The sequence below is a fragment of the Indicator indicator genome, chromosome 9 (assembly GCF_027791375.1).
Source record: "Indicator indicator isolate 239-I01 chromosome 9, UM_Iind_1.1, whole genome shotgun sequence".
Lineage (NCBI taxonomy): Eukaryota > Metazoa > Chordata > Aves > Piciformes > Indicatoridae > Indicator > Indicator indicator.
The window spans coordinates 28,280,471-28,301,579 of record NC_072018.1 but is presented as its reverse complement, the minus strand read 5'-3'; the positions used below and the strand labels follow the sequence as shown (position 1 = coordinate 28,301,579).

The 21,109-nt window shown below is 46.3% G+C and overlaps 1 protein-coding gene across 5 annotated transcripts in view; it reads left to right on the top strand.

The window, feature by feature from the left end:
- The window catches only part of NRBP1 (nuclear receptor binding protein 1), a 32,938-nt gene that overhangs the window by 8,128 nt on the left and 3,701 nt on the right, over positions 1-21,109 (top strand). For 2 of the 5 annotated variants that reach the window (XM_054383405.1, XM_054383403.1), the window contains exons 2-9: positions 5,636-5,758; positions 6,144-6,245; positions 6,339-6,428; positions 6,861-6,901; positions 7,613-7,707; positions 11,527-11,550; positions 19,503-19,586; positions 19,867-19,925. In XM_054383405.1, the coding sequence (XP_054239380.1) occupies positions 5,636-5,758; positions 6,144-6,245; positions 6,339-6,428; positions 6,861-6,901; positions 7,613-7,707; positions 11,527-11,550; positions 19,503-19,586; positions 19,867-19,925 (618 nt within the window). The remainder of the gene's footprint in view (positions 1-5,635; positions 5,759-6,143; positions 6,246-6,338; positions 6,429-6,860; positions 6,902-7,612; positions 7,708-11,526; positions 11,551-19,502; positions 19,587-19,866; positions 19,926-21,109) is intronic. The other 3 variants (XM_054383406.1, XM_054383404.1, XM_054383402.1) reach the window with 3 other exon arrangements.

Below are 21,109 nucleotides of genomic sequence, written 5' to 3'. Positions count from 1 at the left end.
AACTGCTGCAATACAGGAGGTGGAAAAATAGAACTTAAAAAATTGTAATTTCAGCAGTAGCAAGAATAAAGAGAAATCATCTCATTAAAATACTCCCCTCTGGCCAGAAAATGAACATCTCATTCATATGTGGAGTTCTGCTCTAGCTTTTTCATGTGCAGGTGGCATAGCCAGAGTTTCTGATGTGAAACCAACAGATAAGAGGGTGAACAGGAGAAGAATAGACAAGGACTGAGATGTTTTGCTGTGACGTGTTCTCACAGTAATCGGGAGCAGAGGGAATCTGAGCCAGGTGGTGTTTGGACTGTGGTGTTTACTGGTTACAAGTCAGACAGCTGGTTTAAGCTCAACTTGCAGACAAATTTACTTCTGACATATATCCCATGGTGGTCAGCTTTACAGTGTAATGTTTATATATATGTGTGTGTGTGTGAGGATCAAGTGCTTCCTCATCATTCGATTCAAAACACGATGTTTGATCACTTCATTGGCTGCTGTCTCATTTTTGTACTATCAGAAATGTGATTCACTTCCTATTCACTTTCTATTCCTATTCTGAGTGCTGTGGGTGATTCAGTTCCTATTCTATGTGCCATAGGTGATTTTTACAGCCCAAGTGTACCAATGTCAATCTACTTACAGCACTATACCAATGCTGTTGGCATTTTCTATTGCTTTTCTTGTAGTTCGTGATACTTATCTTCTAATGTCTCCTAAGAGAAAGTGATGTCTGTTAGTTGCCTGCAGGGGTTTGAAGGTCTCTCTACCACGTGAAGATAGCACAGAATTTCAGGATGGACCAGTGCAAAATAGAAGTGTCGTCTGTGAACCTCGTGAGGTTCAACAGGGCCAAGTGCAAGATCCTACACCTGGGTTGGGACACAATGCCTGGTATCAGTCCAGGCTGAGGGATGAAGTGATGGAGAGCAGCCCTGCAGAGAAGGAGGTGGGGATGCTGAAGGGTAAAAAGCAGGGTAGGAGCCAGCAATGTGCACTCTGTGAGTGCCCAGAAGCAAACAGTCTCCAGGGCTACATCCAAAGCAGTGTGGCCAGCAGATCAAAGGTGGGGATTCTGCTCCTCTGCTCTGTTCTGGTCAGACCTCACTAGCAGTATTGTATCCAGCTCTGGAGTTCATAGATTCATAGAATGGTTTGGTTTGGAAGGGACATCAAAGATCATCTAGTTCCAACTCCCCTGCCATGACTAGGGAAACCTCCCACTAGATCAGGTTGCTCAAGGCCTCATCCAGCCTGGCCTTGAACACCTGCAGGGAGGGGGCATCCATAACCTCCCTGGGCAACCTGTTCCAGTACCTCACCATCCTTACTGTAAAGAATTTCTTTCTAATACCCAGTCTAAATTTCACCTCCTCAAGCTTCAATTCATTGTCCCTCATCCTGTCACTACAAGCCCTTTTAAAAAGTCACAGTTCTCAGCACATAGACCTGTTGGAGTGGGCCCATAGGAGGCCACAACAATGATGTAGGGGCTGTAACCCCTCTGCTGTGAGGCCTGGCTGAGAGAGGTGGGGTTGTTCAGCCTGGAAAAGAGAAGGCTCTGGGAAGACCTTCTGGAGGCCTTTCAGTACTTAAAAGGACCTGCGAGAAAGTTTGGGACAGATATTTTGGGACAAGAGATGATGGTTTTAAACTAAAAGAGGGGAGATTTAGATATAGGAAACACATTTTTTTTTTTTTTTTGTGCTGAGAGTGGTGAGATGCTGTCCCAGGTTACCCAGAGAGATGGTGGATGCCCCATCCCTGGAGACATTCCAAGTCAGGTTGGATGGGGCTCTGAGCAACCTGCTTACTGCAGGGGCTTGGACTAGATGAACTTCAAAGGTTTCTTCCCACCCAAAACTTTCATCAGCAGACTTCATGGGCATCTGTCAGTCGCCAGCAGTTGCTTGGAGGCAGTGACTGGCTATGGCCCTCAGGCAGGATGTGCTTTTGTGAGGGGTTAGAATTCATTTTACTGAGCATGGAGAGGGATGTGGAGCACTGATTTGGTAACCTGAACAAAGGAGGAGTCTGCTGTTGTCTCCTCAGTTGTCTGTCTGCATTTTTCCCCTTTTGCTCTTCTGCCCAAGCTACCGGATCTCCTCATGAACTGAGAATTACATTAGTGATGTCAGATGGGTTTGGTGTCTTGAGTCATATCTGAAACCCTGGAATATTGCCTGTGAGTCATAGACTTCATTTACACGTGGTAAACTTGCCCAGAAATGGGAGAAGAGATGAAACATCCATATCCATTGCTGTATCAGGGCAGGTTTTGAGTAGATGTCAGTGCTTGAGGACCTAGTTAATCTGGAAGCTGGAAGGTCTTTGCACAGGCAGCAGGTCTGATGAAGCAAGAGACTAGAGAGAGGTGTGTGGACACTGGGCATTGGAAGTCATGGATTCTGTCTTGTCCCTGCAGTACCAACACCAGCCTGACCTTCTGTTGGCTGAGGCTTGTTCAAACTCTTCTTAAATTAAAGCCTTTTGACCTTCAGCTTTATTAGTGGCACGGGGTGTTCTAATGCTACTTAAGATATTTCTTAGATTAAAATGTAAAGGAATAAATGTTCTGTCCTTCGTTGTCTTTATTTGGTGAGCTTGCTTTGATGAAATATAAAAGGCCTGACATTTAGATATTGGCATCAGTGCATTTATATAAAATCAAGCTCACATGAAACATGAAGGAGGCATGATAAATGTCTCCTTAAATCATATCTCAGACCTTTCATGCCTCATTTATGCAGGAGGCAAGAGGTGGGAAGGGAAGGTTGTTCATGCTAAGCTGCTTGTATCTTGTGGCTGTTTTCCATAGCCATGTTCTGTAGCTCAGGCTATCTTTGTGTGGCTTCTGTATTGCTAACTGTGTTGCCCCATCCCATCTGGTTTTATCATGATGATTTACTGCTTGCCTTACTGAGTAATCTGTCATTTCAGTTCTGCTGTTCTTGTGGTCATTTGTCACTCCAGTGTGTCATCTGCAATTACAGAATCTGGTGTGTTGCTAGGCCTCTCAGGATTCTCTTGGAAGATCATAAAGAAGACTCTGACCTATATTGGTTAGCTGTCAGTTTAAGCTGTCACACTGCTGCTGGAGTAGAAAGAATAGTTCATCAGGAGGGGAGCTACAAGCATCATCTGGTCCAACTGACTGACAACTTCAGGGCTGACCAGACATTGTTAAAGACATCGTCCAAAGGCCTCTTAAACTCTGACCCACTTGGGGCATCAAGCCCCTCTACAGGCAGCCTGTTCCAGTTTCTGAGCACTCTCTTGATAAAGAAATGCTTCCTCATATCCAGTCTGAACCTCTCCTGATGGATGTACCAGGCATTCTATCCCTGGATCCTAGGGAGAAGAGTTCAGACTCTCTGGGCCCCTTCCTCATGAAGCTGCAGAGAACAGTGAGTTGCCCCCCTCAGGCTTCATCTTTTTGCACTAGACAAACCCCAAACCCTCAGCTGCTTCTCACAGGACAATTCTTTTCAGCCCTTCACCCTCTTTGGTGTCCTTCTATGGACATATTTGAGGGCCTTCACACCCTTCTGTCAACGGTGGGATCCCACACTGCTCACAGTGCTCGAGGGGAGGCTGCACCAATGCTGGATTCAGCAGGACAAATCCCCTTTCCTGCCTGGTTGGTGATGCTGTTTCATGCCCCCAGCATTGGGTTTGCCCTCTTGGTGCCAGGGCACGGTGCTGTTGCTTCTTGAGCTGCTGCCCACCAGAACCCCCAGGTCCCTTCCTACAGGCTGCTCTCCAGCCACTCCTCTCCCAGTTCACATTGGTACCTGGTGTTGCTCCCTCCCAGGTGTGGAATCCAGCACTTGGACTGATTCAGTTTGGTGCCATTGATGATTCCTAGTGCTCCAGTCTGTCTAGATCCCTCTGCAAGGCCTCATGGCCCTCAGGAGTAGCAGCAGTACCTCCCAGTTTAGTATCCAAGGTACATATGTTTATAATGCCAACTTTTAAAGCTGACATTGTATTGTACAACAGTAGAGGTGTTACCTCAGTGGACTTCTTTTCCTGCTCACAGTGTTTATGTGAGCTGGGAAGTCCTTGTCACTGTGTGTTGTGTTAGGAGCTCATGCTTAGTTGATGGTTAGTGTGACCATTTAACCAAGTTCCTCTTGGAACACAGCTTGTTGATACAAGCTGTGGGTTTTTTTGTTTCAGTGTGCTCAGCTGGACACTCTGAGTCCATACTTGGTGTACCAGGGTTAAAATCACCAGAGTCCATTGCAAACTGGTTTATTTCTCTTAGTTTCATTAGTTAGTAGTGTGTGACTGGGAGGTAATTCCTACAATACAACGTTCAATTCCTCTTTGTTGGGGGTGGCATCAGTGCTCATTAGCATAACTCTGTAGCTGAAATTGAATAGATTTGATTGTGCTAAAAGTGGCGCCCAAGGGAGAAGGGATTTCTGAGGAAGCCTTTATATCACTGAGAAGCTTCCAGCAAATGGGATGCTGATGGGGTCCCATGGGGTCTCTGAGGGAGGAGAAGGTGAGGCAGTATGAGTAAGAAAAGCTGTGAAACAGCCAGGATTTCAAGATGATACAAGTGGAAGAGAGTTCTGGATTTGCTGGCCAAATCTCACTGTTGACTTTTACTTCAAAGGGAGAATTGGATCACCTGAAGGTGAAGTGACTTGTAGTATGCGGTCAGTTGATGGTGAAAGCAATGGTTGGTGGCTAACAGTTAAAAGGTAGATTCTGCCCTGTGTCTTAAAGTACTTTGAGGTAGAAATCCAGTTTTGTCACTGCACATTCCATGATGCAGTAGGATTTTGCCTATGATTGTAGCTTTGGCACACCTTTGAAACAGCCTGAAAAAGGCATTGCAGAACAGCAGGGACCTCAAGGTTCTGGATCAGGAAACCCATATACATCTTTGGATCCTGCTTGTCTGAGGAAAAACTATATTATGGTAAACTTTGCTGCTGGAAGTATTGCTCACCTTACAGCATGGAGTGCTTCCACAGCCCCAGCCATTCTCATGCAAGGCTTTAAACTCTTCTCCTGTCAGACCCTGTTGGTGCTTTCTCTGTGGTCATTGGTGTCTTATTAGGTGTGGAGGTACTTGTGCTTGGTGAACTTCTGCATTTATTAACTAAAGAAATTCTTGCAACACTAAGCTGTGTGTTCCATTCTTGTGTCTATTCCCATTTTACAGCTATCCTTTAGTTTCTCTCTGCTTGGATCAGTTTTCTCTCTTGGGAGTTTCATGTCTCATCACCTTTCACAAAACTCCCCAAGAAGTCAGAGACAACTTTCTGGAGACCTTTTTTATATTCCTTTCGTATGTATTTATGAGGGGTTTTTTTGGTGGCTAAATGAGCAGTGGGTATCATAAAGCATAAAAATCAAATGTATTCTTGCCAAAAGGGAGCTTCTTCTACAGAACAGGCTTTGTACAGAAGAAGTTTCCCTCAAATACGCCCAGGACTTGCTGCTTACACATCCTGTGATGTGGTCATATTTGGGTGTGCGCCATTCCCGAAATGTATGTGCACAGCCCTGTCCTGGAATGCTCACTTAATTAATGAGTGAATTTCACATGAAGGATGCATAGTAAGGATCTGGTCTTGCTGTCTCTGACCTCGGGTCTGTGTCTGTCCTTCCCATGCAGGTGAATCAGCGCAATGTTCCAGGGATCGACAGCGCCTACCTGGCCATGGACACGGAGGAGGGTGTGGAGGTTGTTTGGAATGAGGTTCAGTTTTCTGAACGGAAGAACTTTAAACTTCAGGAAGTAAGTTAATGCGTTTCTCAAGAAGGTGTGGGAATAAAGCTTTGAATTAGGGTGGGATTAGAAATATTGGTGAGCTTTCACATGGATTATTGACTGGATATGGAGTGCTGCTCAAATACAGCAGTTTCAGCCTGGCTTGTGCAGAAAATGTGACAGAAAACTGCCCTTGTACTCTTTCCATGGGCTCTTGGGTTGAATTTAGTCTTGGTGATCAAACCATGCTCAGCCAAGGTGCAATGTAGGACAAAAATCAGATGTTGTTTGTTGTTAGCATAGGAGCTTGAGGCATACAGCGTTGTTTAAGGGGACCAAGACCCAAGAAGAAAGTAAGGTATGGGCAGATGTGGTCTCTGATGTAACATGTCTTTGTCTTTCTGATGTTAAGGAAAAAGTTAAAGCGGTGTTTGACAACTTGATTCAGCTGGAACATCTGAACATTGTGAAGTTTCACAAGTACTGGGCTGATGTGAAGGAAAATAAGGCCAGGGTAAGTAAAGCCAACAATCTGTGGGGCTTTCTTGCTGTATGTTCTGCTAGTAATTAGTGAAGCAGAGGGTAATGCCTCCTCCTGCCCCTCCAGGTCATCTTCATCACTGAGTACATGTCTTCAGGGAGCTTGAAACAGTTCCTCAAGAAGACAAAGAAAAACCACAAAACCATGAATGAAAAGGTAATTCTTTTCCCTGTGTGCCTGGGTTTACTTGTCTATTGGAAAGTACTTTCAGCAGAGAATCCTGACGAGAAAGCAGCTTGGTGATAACATGGCTGAAACTCCTTTTTATTACTGTAAACTCATTTAGTTGCAGGTTCCCTGCTTTTTGCTTTGTTTCCAACAGTTTTGCAGCTCCCTGTGTGGTGTGACAGGCAGGTCCCTTCCTCCGTGTGTGTACAGGAAGGAGTGTGATGGCTTGGGAGGGGAGGTGTGTTTTTGACCTGTGCAAATATGTCAAAACTAAACTGAGCATGAGGGTGCTGAGCCTCTAAGTTCTCACTTCTTCACACCTCTCCTGGGTAAAAACTCAGATGCTGCAGACTGTAAAACACATAACTGTGCATTAGCTTCTCTTTCCTGAAAGGCTTTTTTTTCTTTTTGCCTCTGTAGGCTTGGAAGCGATGGTGCACTCAGATCCTCTCTGCGCTCAGGTATGTGAGTTGCTGATCTGGCAGTCTAGCTTCTGCTGAAGTCTAGCCTCTCTTATGCTAGACTATTTTAAGCTGTAAACATGCTTCCAAATGTTAACTGTAAGAGCAGCAACCCAGGTGTCAGAGCACAACTTCCACTCCACAGAGAAAATTCTGTGGCCGTTTTACTTGATATAGCTGTTGATGAGTAGCTGGGGTTCTAATGAGCTTTTGGCAGCTGACAGTCGTTATTTTAAAATGAAACCAAACAGAGTGAGGTATAAAACCAGCCTCCAATGTACCTGGGACCCAAGGACTGGAAATCTTTATTGCTGGAAAACATGACCAGTCTCTTTGTACAGCACCAAGTGCCTTTCTGATGCTCTGTAAGACCAGGATAAGGCTCTGATAGTGTTGGTATTACACTGGAACCCTTTTAGCACCTATTTACCTCAGTGAAGTAGTTTCTTTGCCCCTGGCACCATGAGTTTCTTGGGAACTGCTCAGAGAAACTTTTCTTTTCTCCCTCATGTTCTGGAGATTGCTTAATTTCCATGGTTTTCTCCTTGCCTAGAGGCTGATGTACAGCCTTAGGTGGACCTCCCTGCTATTGCCAATCCCTGGGATGTGCCCTCTGCCCTCCTGCTCTCCTCTGATGAGACAGTGAAGGGATGAAGGGAGTGATTGCTACCTCTGCAGCCTCCTGACCAGTGCTCTGCTCTGAATCTGCAGCTACCTCCACTCCTGTGATCCCCCGATCATCCACGGTAACCTCACCTGTGACACCATCTTCATTCAGCACAATGGACTGATCAAGATTGGCTCAGGTAAGGCTTGGGAGAGGTGACCCTTCCCTATCAGACAAACTGCTCAAAGAGAAAAGGGCATCTTATTCTTTTAGCTATCTGGCTTGATAGGCATGTGTGTACACAGGTTCCTCCACCTCCATATCAGTTGTGCCAGAGACTGGTAGCAGAATTCACTGTTGGTTGGATCACCTTCAGGTGCAGGGAGGACTGATACTGCATTCTCTTTCTCTTTGTTAGCCCCTGCCTCAGTTTATCTCAAGGGACTGACTGAGAAATGGTGCTGAAACTTCCAAGTTTTGTGTGCACGTTACCCTTGAGTTCACCTACTCTGCATCTTCTTCATGTTAACATACACAGAGTTCTTTTCACGCTCTGGTGAGGCTTTGAGTGCTGTGTCCACTGAGCCCATGTGAGTGCTTCTTGTAGCATCCAACATTTGTAATCAAGCTGATAGACTCTGATGCAGCAAGCTGCTCTTCTATCATCTCTCATTTTGGCCTGGACTTCAGGATGTTGGTTTGCCTTGGATCTGTTTGGCAAAGACACGCCCTGTACAGGCAGCCACTCTGGGCAGAAATGTTGGATTTCATGGGTGAGAAGTGATTGTTCTGTCAGTGCAGTGCCTCCTCACATACTCTGTTTCACTCTAAAGGTCTCTCTGCACTCAGGATGCATCATGCTGTGCCTTGACAGAACATTTGTGACAGCTTTGCTCAGTTGTTCAGCTTTTGCAAGTATTATACAACCCGAGGAGTGAGCACTTGCTCTCTTGCAGGTTTTAAAGTCTGTGTGAATTCTGGGTAGGGTGCTGACAGTGTGCAGGAAATGATGCTCTGCTTTGTCATCTAAAAAGAGTCTCTTGTCATAAACTGCACACTCTGTGGCTTTTCTGCCCATCAGAGAACTCCTGTGCTGTTTCTTTGTTCCACAACTGTTCTCTATAACAAACCTCTGATAAATTTGTGTACCCAGGAAGACTGGGTCAGAGCAGAGAACACTCAGTCTTCTTGCCTGCCTGTAAGCTCAGTGACTGGCTTTTCATACAGGCTAATGACATCATGGGGCTTGCTTTATCTTTCCCTGGCTTTGTCCAGGTGAGAGAAGTTTCCACAAGTTGTGTACATCTGATACCTGTGTGCTGGCAAACACAACTTCTCCCTGGCTTTCAGTTCAGGCCCCTTATGTGGACTCAAGTATGTAAGAGTTCTCTTTCTAGGTCAGTTTAAAGTGTTACACAGCTGCAGCCTTTCTGGTCAGTAGCCAGCACTTTGTAAAACAAGCCACTTGAAGCTGGTATCTGGCTCCATGGTTCTGTAGATCAACCAATGTGATACTCTCAAGAGCATTTTAGACTCACAGCAGTGCCATTCAGAAGAAGCTGTCAGAAGGAAGGCAGTTCTTTAACTGTGGGTCATGAAGTTTCTTCCACAGAGTTACATGTATGCCTGTTCCCTCCAGTTCCATGGAGCTTTGCTCCAGATAGGTGTGGTGGGAGGGATAGAGGCAGTTAACTGAAGTGGAGCTGTGTTCCAAGGGTAGCAGTGTCTGTGCTCCAACAGCTGTAGCCTAATACTAGGAGTGTGGCTGTGCAGGAGCAGTGCTTAACTGCAATTGTTCCTAAGCAAACTTGATTCTGCTCCACAGCTGTAGGCTGTTTTGTTCACCCTCTGTTCAGAAGTGAAGTGACTTATTTGGGAGATTCTGGTTATTCTTAAACAGAAAGAGAATGAGTGGATGTGTAGTCAGCAGAAGAATCTTCCATATGTGAAATCTGTGGCTCCAGTGCAGGCTGGAATGAAAGTTGCCCATGTTGCAGAACGTATTCTCGTTCCTGCAGTGCTTACACAGCCAGGGTAGTCAAACCTACATCATCAGAGCTGCTGGCTGTGTTGAAGCTCAAACTTCTCTGGTGCTGCTGACTGTGCAGCAACCAGCCAGGTTGTCTTCATGTCGAGGCCTCAGAGTGGCAGTTGCTTTGGGGTCACTGACAATGTAGGCCTGTGTTTATTGTTTCATCAGTTATTTCTTACAGCTAGCTGGTATCTGAAAGCTTTCATGTTTGCTTAAAAGCAGCAGGGCATGGATTTACAGGGCACAATGATTCAGTACACATCAGTCTGCTTTTCGATACTGTCTCTCTCCAGCACCATTCTGGGCTATGATCCTGGAAGCCTCTCCTCCTTCTGCTTTAAGGAAAAGGAACTGCTTGCTGAATGTGGGGCAAACATCTGGTGAAGGGAAGCTTCTGGTGTGTTCTGCAGAACACCCTTCTGCCTGCTAGGGAGGAGTTACTAGAAGAGAAGTGCCTGTGGCTTGTGTCACACAGAAATGGCTGGTGCTTGTTGCTGTAATGCCTGGTTAGGTGCAGGAGCTGCCCTTCTGCTTGTCACTGCTTGCTGCCACTTCAAATTGCAGAACCACACATGCTGGCAGGGCTCACCACTGTTTCTGTTGTTCTGCATGCAATTCTGGTTCAGTCTGTTTGTCTAGAGCGACCTGTGCAGGAAGAAAGGAGATTGGCGTTGTGGTAGTGTGTTGCTGTGACTTACTGCATTGAGTTTTGGGAAGAGGCATGAAGTCTTCTTGTGCTGGAAGTATCTGTGGAGGAAAAAAGGCAGTGGGAAAGAGGGAGGATTTCTCATACTGCTTAGTGCAAAAGCCATCCATGATCAATTCCTTTACTAACCTTTTTATTTTTCAGTGCAGGGTGAGTAGATTTCAGGAGGAAAAGTGTCGAGCTTTGGAGAACATGTGATGAAGATAGGAAAGACCAGTTCTTAAACTGGTGTTCCCAGAGACAGGAACATTGCAGCTGCTTTCTGGAGTTGTGGTCAGATGAAAACATTCCTTGTGAGAGGTCCAGGTTGTTTCTGATGGACTCTTTCACAGGATCCATGTACAGCACTAGGTTGCATCTGTGCATATCTGTGTTGTCTGACAAGTGGATCTGTGAGGGGAGTGTGTTGTGAGATGTTTTACTGCTGAAGGTCCTCTGAGTGTGTTTGCTGCTTTCTTGTGTTCAGCAATGCTGGGAGATGTTTCTTGTGATTTGCAGAACCAGGCACAGGTGGAAAGAGATGATGGGTTTGAATTAAAAATTCTTTAGGGATTTTAATTTTTGAAGTGCCCCAACAGAGCAAAGGCCTCAAACTGGAGCATTTTATAACTGCTTCTGGTGCCCCTGAGACATGGCAAAGTGCTGGTATGTGCTGAATGAGGCCTCTAGTAGAGCATGGTGAGGAAGCTCAGTGTTGTGCTGGTATATTTCCAAATGGTGCTTCCAGGCACTCTGGTGCATATGCTTGCCTGTTGTGGGCATACCTACCCTCCAGGATTTGTTAACTGTTTAATTGCTATCTGTCCATTTCCAAGCCAAGGTCCCAGGGGACTGAGTCTCATTGGTATTAACTCTGCTATTAAATCACATGGCCAGGTTGAAGTATGGGTTCTGCTGCTGAGATCCATACCCAGGAGAAGCTGCTGGGATGTAGAGAGAGATGGTTGTCTGCTGAAGGGGGTACTAAGGGGCTGTAGAGCACTCTCAGAATGAGCAGAATTTCCAGGTGCTTAGCCTCAGTCGACCATAATCTCCTCCTTAGTCTGAGGTGTCTTGTCTCCCTTGCCCCTTCTGGTTCTCAATTAGAAACACGGATGTTGCTCTTGTAAATGTGTTTTATGAAGGTGGCTGGAGGCAGGGCCAGGTGCTCAGCCTTGTCCATGTTGTGCTATGATGATGACCTAGCTGTCTCTATGGATGTGAAGTGCTTGCTGTTTCATCAACTCATTGACTTCTATCTCGTTTTACTTCCCGCTTACGGGCTGCTCTGTTACCAACAGTCTTTCATAGGATATTTGCTAATGGTGAGCAAACTTCTCCGCTCCTGTGACGTGACTGCCACTCTCTATGTAACGTACCTGCCTCTCTGTGTGTGTATATATATATTTATATATATATATGCCTGTGTGTGTCTGTACTTGTAGCACACACACAGCCCTACACACTCTGGTTATCTATGCGGCGTTCCCTTGCTATAAGGCTGCTCCATAAAACTGTTGGGTTCAGGCGCATCCTGCTTCGAGACCTGGTGTTTCTGTGCTGGGATGCTTTTCCCTGTGCTCCCAGCCAAAGCCTTACAGAGAGGGAGCGCTGCCCTTTGTGAAGTCTCCTGGTCCTTAGTTCTCTTCCTCTCCCTGTTCTCAGTGTGTGCTAGTCCCTGGACCCTCGTGCATGCCGGCTCCTGCATGTCGAGCCAAGCGGATGCGTTGTTCCAAGCTCTTCCCAGCTGAACGTTCCACATACATTAGGCTCTTCCCTGCTAATGCTCTGCTAGCCTGGGCTGGGCACCAGGCCTGGACTAGCCTTTGCTTTCTGCTTGGCTATCCACTTGCTTGCTGTAGTTCTAACTCCGTAGATGTTTTGTTTTTAAGATGAACGTTTTGGTGAACGTGTCTGGCGGCTAGTGGCCAGAGAGATGTCCTGCCCAAATGAGTCCCTGGTTGTGAAGTAAGGTTTGCTGTTTGTTTCTCAGACAAAGCTCTGATTTTGGGGAGAACTGTGCGTATGAGGGAGTTGGGCTGATAGGTTCTAGACAACTATAGACTCACACAATCCCAGTTTGGATCTTCAAGGATCATCTGGTTCAACCTTTCTTGGGGGTAAAGCCCAGTCTGGATAAGATGGCCCAGCACTCTGTGCAGCTGAACCTTAACAGTGCTGGGAAAAAAGGCTTGGAGTGCTGCACTTTGTAACTGTTAAACGGAGCACTGCATTTATATTTAACATAATTATTTCATTGTGTGCCCTCAGGGTTGTTCTCGATGGTAAGAGTTTGTTTCTACTGAGTTGGGAACCTACCAGCTGTCAGATGGAAGTAGTGGGAAGGGCCTTAGCATTTGCAGTAAGAGGGTATGTGCTGTTCTGCATCACCAACAGAATAGAGACACTTTAGCTAAATTTGTGATCTTCTGTAGCTTAAGAGAAAGTTGCTGCAGTCAGGGCTCATGGCATTAGGAGGACAGGCTTCCTTGGGGATGTTTACAGAGCACTGGGAGCTGGGCAAGCCAGGCTGCCTTTGTGGAGTGGGAGAGGCAAGGAGGCACACTAGCAGCAGACAAACTGATCGAGGAACAGCCCACAGAGTGGGAATGTGGCTGAGCCTGGGCTTCAGCATGGGTTCAACCATGCTGGTGGCAATAAGGCTTAGGAGTAGCAAGCAAGGAGTAGAATAAAATCACCTCTGTGAGCAGAATCTTTGACCCTTATTCTAGCACGGCAAGAAGGGCCTCAGCCAGTGGTCTCAAGGCTTGAGAAGATGATGTGGTGTTTCATGTGTGCTAAGGCAACATCAGATGGCCTTGAGGTACTGAGCTTTCTTGGCTGCTTTCTTGATAATTTAGCAGTACTGTGGTATTGCTCTGTACTGTTCATGTGAAAGCTGGAAATTGTTTTATCCTTGGATCTTGAGCAGTGATTTGGGTTTGAAAACACTAAATATAGGGTATAAACCTCCTGACTGGCTGCAGCATTGATCTAATAAGGCTGCAAGTGACACACTTTCATAGCTAATCTTATTTTAGTCTTCACTCTCTTGAATTTTGTTATCTGATACTTAAAGACTTGTGCTGGGTTTTCCAGCCAGAACAGGCATCTGAGACACTTCACAGGTGATGTAGAAATAAAATAGGGGTTATTGGGAGATCTTGGATCTCTGTTGTTTATTTTTAATTTTTTTGTTTAATGAAGGCAAGTGTGGCTTAGAGGAAAAACAACAGAGAGTTGAAATCAGTGGGTATAGAAAAATCTGTCATAAAAATGGAAAATATTTTTGCCCATGTCAGCATTCATACAGAAGGATTTAACATGAATTTGTGTAGTTTAGCTGCTCCTAGCCACACAGTTTGTGTGGAGTCAAGCATGTCCTCTGTAAGTCTGACATTTTCAGTTGCTTCAAACCTTGGCAGGACTAAGGCAGACTTCCACAAGCAGAAGTGTCTGTCTCTGCCTGTAGGTGCTGTTGGGAATGAGGTCAACAGCTTTGAGTAGAACTGGTTTTGCCCAGAATGCTTCAGAAAGTCCAAAGTGGTTGTATTTAGATTACTTTTTTTTTTTTTAAGGCCTGCACTGTTTTTGAGACTCTCAGTAGTGTAAAAGCCTATCCTAAAGTGAAGATTCATACATTCGGGTTGTTCTTGAGAAACCCTTATTGAAAAACCTCGGTGGAGTAACATGAGTTTGATGTCTATTTGTGATAAACTGGCAGACACCTCACGATCCAGCTGCTGTTGTGATTATTAGAATGGCCAAAATGGTTTCCAGAGACCTGCCTTGATTTCATACATAAGCACACATCATAAGGCAGGAGGAGAGTCATAGCTAAGTGGCAATCAGGAGGCTTCTGATTTCTGTGGTCAGCTTTTGAAACGGCAGCTAGTGGCTGACCAAACCATCTGTGTGTTATGATTTCGTGTGAGGTTCTGGAGGAGAGTGTTGGGGTTTGTAAAGTCAGGTTTGGTTGTAAGAATTGGTGTCTTTGGTCTTGCTGCAAGAGTACTTTACAGATGTACCTCCTCTTATGTCATGATGGTAACAAACTCGTTTTTATTTTGCAGAAGGTTTAAAAGCTGGTTCTTGCTTCATGTGCTTGCCTTCCTTGTTCAGTGTACCTTCTTTGGGCGGCTGCAAATCTTCTGGTTCATGAGAACACAGTGATATTCTACACTGGTTGTCATTTTCAGTTACACAAGATCTCCTGAAAAGGTTTAAGTTTCCCACTTAAATGAGAACCTGCCTTTTCTGTGGTCAGATTCATTCTTTTTGTGTTATACTGAAGGTACCTACTGCTTCAGCTTTTCTGTATGGTGTTTTATTCTGCCTTTGGGGGATTTCCAGGGTGTGTAAGAGATCTTGTAGTCATCCTGGTCTTCATGTCCCTTTTTTAGCATTAGTACAGCACTTCATGTACATCCACTCCTTTTGTAGTCCTTGGATTGAAGGCATGTGGACTTCTACAATGTCTTCTTTATGCCAGTTCACAAAAGATCACTTGAACACAAGCTTACCAAGTATTCACAGCCTCGTGTGTCTGCTCAGGGCTTACCTTCTGGACAGCAGCTCAGCAGATGAGGTCCTTGGGTTCCTGGAAGAGAGCAAGCTGATGATGAGCCGGAAACCCACACTGATAGCCTCTTTGGCTGTATTGGCAAGAGCATTGCTGGCATGGTGAGGGAGGTGATCCTTCCTCTGTCTTTAGCACTTCAGCATCTAGAGTGCTGTGTCTAGGTCTGAGCTCCACACTACAGGACGCTGGAGCGAGTCTTGTGCCAGGGACATGAAGACAATTGAGGGACTGGAGTATGTGTCCATGTAAGCAGAGGCTGAGAGAGCTGAACCTCTTTGGCCTGAAGAGGAAAGGGCTCAGGGGGGTCAGTTCAATCCATATAACCAGTCGATGAAGAGGGAGCCCGTCTCTTCTCTGTACTGCCCACTGACAGGGCATGAGGTGATGGGAACAAATTGAAATATGTGAAGTTCCATCTAAGACAAGAGTAGCCTTTTCTTACTGGGAGGGTAGTCAGGCACTGGAACAGGTTGCCCAGAGAGGTTGTGGAATCATTCTCCCTGGAGATACTCAGAACTGAACCGCACACAGTTCTACAGTACCTGTTCCAGCTGACCTGCGTGAGCAGGGCGCTTGGGCTGTGTTCTCAAGAGGTTCCTTCCAGCTGAGACAATTGTGTGGTGTAGGCCTTGAGGCATGTGGGCTGAGGAATGTTTCACTCCAGCTTCTGCTTTCAGGAGGGAGCTTTTCTATTTATTGTCTTCCAAAATTCTTTGGGCAGCTTCCCTCTGACATGTTGTGAAACAGTAATAGCAAAGATGTGAAGTCTGAAATGCAGTGAAGTCAAACCTGAGATGCTCAAACTTGTGTATCCTGATAGCATTTTAATCAAATGTGCATTTGTACTGTTTCAGTCCAATTTTTGTTCAGAAGAGCTGCTTAAAACAAATAATTTCCATAGTCATGTTTCTGAGGCCTTTGTTTTTCAGCATACGTCATTCTTCTAGGAATAAAAGATTGTTCCAGAGGAGCTTGGTCTGGACTTTTCAGTGACTGTCTCTTGGTTTTCTGACTACATGTAGTTCTTGCACCGTGCTATGAGGCTTCTGCAGTTCAGTTGTGGAAAAAAATGAGGAAGAACATCCATCCTTCATCTGTCTTTGTTGCAGTCAGATGATGCACCACAGGACCTGCGTTCCTCTAGTCTGGAACTTAGAACTTGTGTTTGTGAGCAGACTTTCAATCTCCCTACACACTTTGTTTGGAATGAAGCTGTTTATATAATGAACTCTCACAGATAAAATCCTAATAAGCTCCTAAGTCCCTGCTCAAGAGCCTGCATGCAGCCAAGATCGACAAGTACTTATCTTACAGGTCCTCCTCATTTGTTCTTGTGTCTGTGGTCTTCCAGATCCCACTTTCCACTTCCACATAATGGACACAGTCAAACACATCAACTTAAAACTCTGAATGCTTTTTAACTTTAGCATAAAAATATCACCTTACTGCTTCACAAGGAATCTGACACAGCATGATCATTTTCCTTCCCATCACTCATTTTGTGAGCCAGCAACATGCCCTTGCCACAAAGACAGCTAATGATATCCTGGGCTGTGCTAGGCAAAATACTGTCAGCAGGTCAAGGGAGGGCATCATTCCCCTCTGCTCAGGGCTGGTGAGATCACCCCATAAGTGCTGGGTCCAGTGCTGAGCTCCCCAGTACAAGAGGGACATGGTTGCACTGGAGAGAGCCCAGTGAGAGGCCACCAAGAAACTGAAGGAACTGGAGCATCTCTGCTGTCGGAGAGGGTGAAGGAGCTGGGAGTGCTCAGCCTGGAGCAGAGAAGATTCAGGGAGGTTCAATCTTTGTCTGTAAATATCTGCAGGGTGCTGAAAGGATGGAGCCAGGCTCTTCCAGTGGAGCCCAGTCCCAGGACTAGAGGCCATGGGCACAAACCGGACCCTGGGAGGGCCTCTCTAAACATCAGAAAAAGCTGTTTCAGTGTGAGGGTGACATGGGCACAGGTTGCCCAGAGAGGTGATGGAGTCTCAAAAACCTCCTAGACATGGTCCTGGGTGACTCTGGGTGTCTCTGCTAGAACAGGGCATTGGACAAGGTGGAGCCCAGAGATCCCTTCCAGTATGAACCATCCCATGATTTTGTGGTTCTATATTACTTTCTGTGGAGAAAGTGTGTGTGATGTCAGCTCTGTTGCAAGTGCCACTGGTTCTGCCTCAGCAGTGCTTGCCCTGACGTAGAGTCTGGGCTCTGTTGTAAGCAGAGATGAATTGTGCTACTTGGAAGTTATGCCAGTGGCTGCAGTGAGGGGAAGCGTGGGTGTAAGCAGCTGGGAGGATGCTCTCTGGTGGTGTGAATTGGGTGTAGGGAGATTCTCATCTACTGAACCTCTTTGCCCCTTCATCTCATTAGACATTCAGCTGTTAAAAAATTATAAAATCATCCTGCTTCTAGTGCCTCAGTGCTGCACATAACTTCACAAACGTTGCTGTCCCCGATGCAGATCTGCCACGCTGTAGGATGGTTGTGTGTGGAAATCTGCCACCTCTCTTCCTGCTTGACTCAGCGTTTAACAGCTGCACACTGCTCTTTGTTTCCAGTAGCTTCCAAGTTGATGATGTCTGCTCCCCCTGATAAAAACGTGTTTGTCAACTTTGTGTGCAGATAAAGTCAGCTGTGAAATGTCTTAGGTTTGTGTAGTGTCACTACTTTTGCAGTAGTGAAAGTGCCTTGAGCATATGAATACAGAGGGTAATGTGGCCTCACACCTGCCGTGGCCATCCTTTTATTGTTGCAAGCAGACAATCTCATGTTTAGCTGATTGTTTTTGGTGCCTGTGATGCTAGCAGAAGACAGCATAGGTGAGGTGGTTACTTGTGCCCTGTTGCTGGATTGCACCACAATCCTGGAACTAAGCTTAGAGGTTAGTTGTTGATCCTTCTTGCTGCTGTCTTGTTTTCCTCTGCTGACATCTGGAGTACAAGGTGCGTGAGCACTTCACCGGAAGAGTGCAGGAACACTCCAAATGTGTTGGGTTTAGAGAATGCTTAGGTGTTTGCAGGTCTCTCTTGAAGATGTCTGGGAACCTCTTTAGAAGGCTAGGTATGAGAAGCTGGGTGGGACAAATCTTGAAGGATTTACCCTGTGTGCTGTCTCAGGCCCTGACTGGGACAGGACTGACCCACTGGAGGGGTTTGGAGTCCCTCAGGTGCTGATCTCCTTAATGTCAAGGCTTTTAACAGAGCCATAGGGGATGGGTGATGTGGAGGTAGGTCAGGATATCCTCCAGAAGCACAGGGAGACATCAGAGAAATGCCAAGCTACACAGAAGCTGATCATTCAGGAACTGAGGAGGATCTGGTCTAGGGGAGGAGGGTCTGTTCAGGGAAGGAATTTGACCCATTTCCTTGTGTACATTATTAAGATCCATTGAAGCTGAGTCCTCAGTAGAGGCATCGTTGTGCATGGCCCTAGCCAGAGCTGATCTTGAGCAGTCTGTGTCACTGGTAAAACATGGAGCAGGGCTGAAGGGAAGGACGAAGGATTCATCTTAACTTTGCTTGGATCTGTGGAACTGAGAGGACTTGGTGGAATCTGTAAAGCAGGAAAGCTCTAGAGATGAAGTAATCTGACTGGACTTCCAAAAGAGCCAGCAGAAGAACAAAAGCAGTCAGCTGCTCAGGGATGGTTGGTTGGGACAGTAAACACTGGACATTTCTAGTGCTTGAACAGGATAGTGTGATTTGGTATGTACCTCACAGCAAAGCTGGGCTGAGTTGTTACCAAGGAAGGTCCTTGTCTGACTAGAGGCCAAAGAACATCTCTCCTTTGAGGCTGGGAACTAGTTCTCATTCAACTGGGAATTCTCTTTGATGTGTCCTGACCTGTTCCAGGCTGGAAATCACAAGGGTTTGGTATGAGCCATGTAAGTACACACTGTGGCAGTATAGACCAGGAGCAATGGTGATTGTTCAGGAGGTGGCAAAGTGGGAGATGGGCTGGAGATTGTGAGAGTGGGCAAGGTCAAGGGTGGAAGTAGAGCTTCAGATGGGGTCATGAATCTGTGTTCCCTGTTTGACTCAGTGTTTCTACCTGGTGGAGCCAGCTGCTTGGTTTTGGAGAGCCATTTGCAGTCTTTTTGGAGGTGGCTGTCATTTGGGTCCATACCTGTGCTCTGCTGGTTGTTCTTCTGTCTGGGAATTACTCCTCCCCTGCAGCTCTGAGTGTTTTGTGGTCGTTGCTGTGGAGGTGCTGGCTGCCAGGAGGCCTCTGTGGGTCAGGGTGGTCATATCTTCTCAGTCAGCAGCTTTTTTGCATGACTTCTGTCTTGAAGCATTTTGGTAGCAGTGCTCTGCTGATACGTAGAAGAGTTGCCTTGTAGGTCTGTCCCTCTCCTCAAGGCCTGAGGTAGCTGCTAATTGCCATGATTTCTGGCATTTCTGGCTGTTCCTGAGGTATAGTTGAGCTGCCTGTGATGAATGCTACAGATCTGATCTCCGGTGCTTTCAGAACTTGCACTTCATCAGGGAGTCCTTCCCAGCCTGTCTTCCTGTTTGGCAGAAGCTGTGGTCTCCAGATTTGCTCTTGGAGATGTGGGACTGATGAAGGGCTGATGTGACCCTGCTGTGCTGTCCCTCTGGGGACCAGAGGGGCCTGGAGCTGCATGTGTTGCCTAGGATCTAGATGGGGACAGGCTATGTTTTCCTGTATCCTAAACATTCATGGCTCTCTTCCAGTGGCACCGGATACGATTAACAACCACGTGAAGACCTGTCGTGAGGAGCAGAAGAACCTGCACTTCTTTGCCCCGGAATATGGAGGTATGGTGTTGCTCCAGCTGCCAGCCTGGTTTTGTTGACCTTGCTAATGCTTCCAAGCTGTTCCAAGCATCTTGTTTGCACCTACAGGCTTGTGACAGATGTCACATTAACAATTCTGGGTTATTTGCTGTTTAAATGCTTCAACTCCTCTGTCTTTTGAGAACAGAAGAGGGAGAGAAGCCTGTAGGGTTATCATAGCAGGCTACCATAGAGGTGGTCCTACAGGTCCTGCTGAGTGCAAGGATGGACTGATAAGAGAGCCCTATTTTCTGTGTTACAGAAGTTGCCAACGTCACTACTGCTGTGGACATTTACTCCTTTGGGATGTGTGCACTGGAGGTGAGTGTGGAACCACTGGCTCTGGGACAGAGAAGGAATTTGAGGGAAGGAGATGACTCTGTAGAGATGATATGGTTATGGGTGGGTTGGCTTGGAAATGTACTCTTTGTTCTCCAAGTCAAATGCACTTTTCCTTGGTGAGATCCCTGCTGGGGCTTCCCCAGTGCCTTACTGAGCAATTATTAGCTCAGTAACGTGGTTCTTTCTGAAATTCTTCATGTGCAGTTTGTTACTCTGCAGGTCTTGATAGGATGAGAGGAAACAGCTTCAAGTTAGGCTGGACATGAGGAACAATTTCTTTCCTAAAAGAGTCATCAAGCCCTGGAAGAGGCTGCTCAGGGCAGTGATGGAGTCCCCATTCCTGGAGGGATTTATAAGTCATGGTGCTGAGGGATGTGGTTTAGTGGTGATCTGATTTTGTGGTTCTGAAGTCTGATCCCCTGGTTGGTGGGAGCAGTCACTACAACAAACTGTATGTGATGTGCCTGGCAACAGGAACTCCCCTTCTTGGGGGTACCTGTTCTTCTTCTGGTATCCAGAGGAGAGGACAGATATAGTCCATAAACATTCTGGTCCCGAACAGTCCCTACCTGAGACAGGAACTGATTGCAGCCATGTACAAATCTGATGTACCTGATCTTAGCAGCTTAGTGGTTCCTCTGTCCTTGCAATCAGTAGGCCCAACTCTAGCAAATGGGAGCTGTTGGTATTTTCTGGAAAGAATGGTCTGAAAGAGCCATCACAAAGAAATCTGAGACTGCTGCACATCGTCTAAAGGACGGAGGAAGAGAGCTGTTGGAAGCACACACTTCTGGGAAGCAAAACTCAAGTTGAATCATAGAATGGTTTGGGTTGGAACAGACCTTTAAAGGTCATCTAGTCCAACCCCCAAATCTTAAGACTTCTGGAATCTTGTGTCATCCTTTCCTAGCAAGGGATATGTTGGCTGAAACCCATGCTGGATGGTATTGTGCACTTGCTTTCCTGCCTGTAATACAGAGCTAGTCATGCAGCCAGGAGGGACATGATCAGCCTCTGGCACTGGTCCAATCCCAGCTTCATTAGAGGATGGGAATTGTCAAGCAAAGTACAGGCAAATGGATCAAGAGATTCATAAAGGAGATGCTGTCCAGGGTGATGCTGGCACAGTGCCCAGTTCTCAGGCAGTCTGTTAGGGTGCTAGA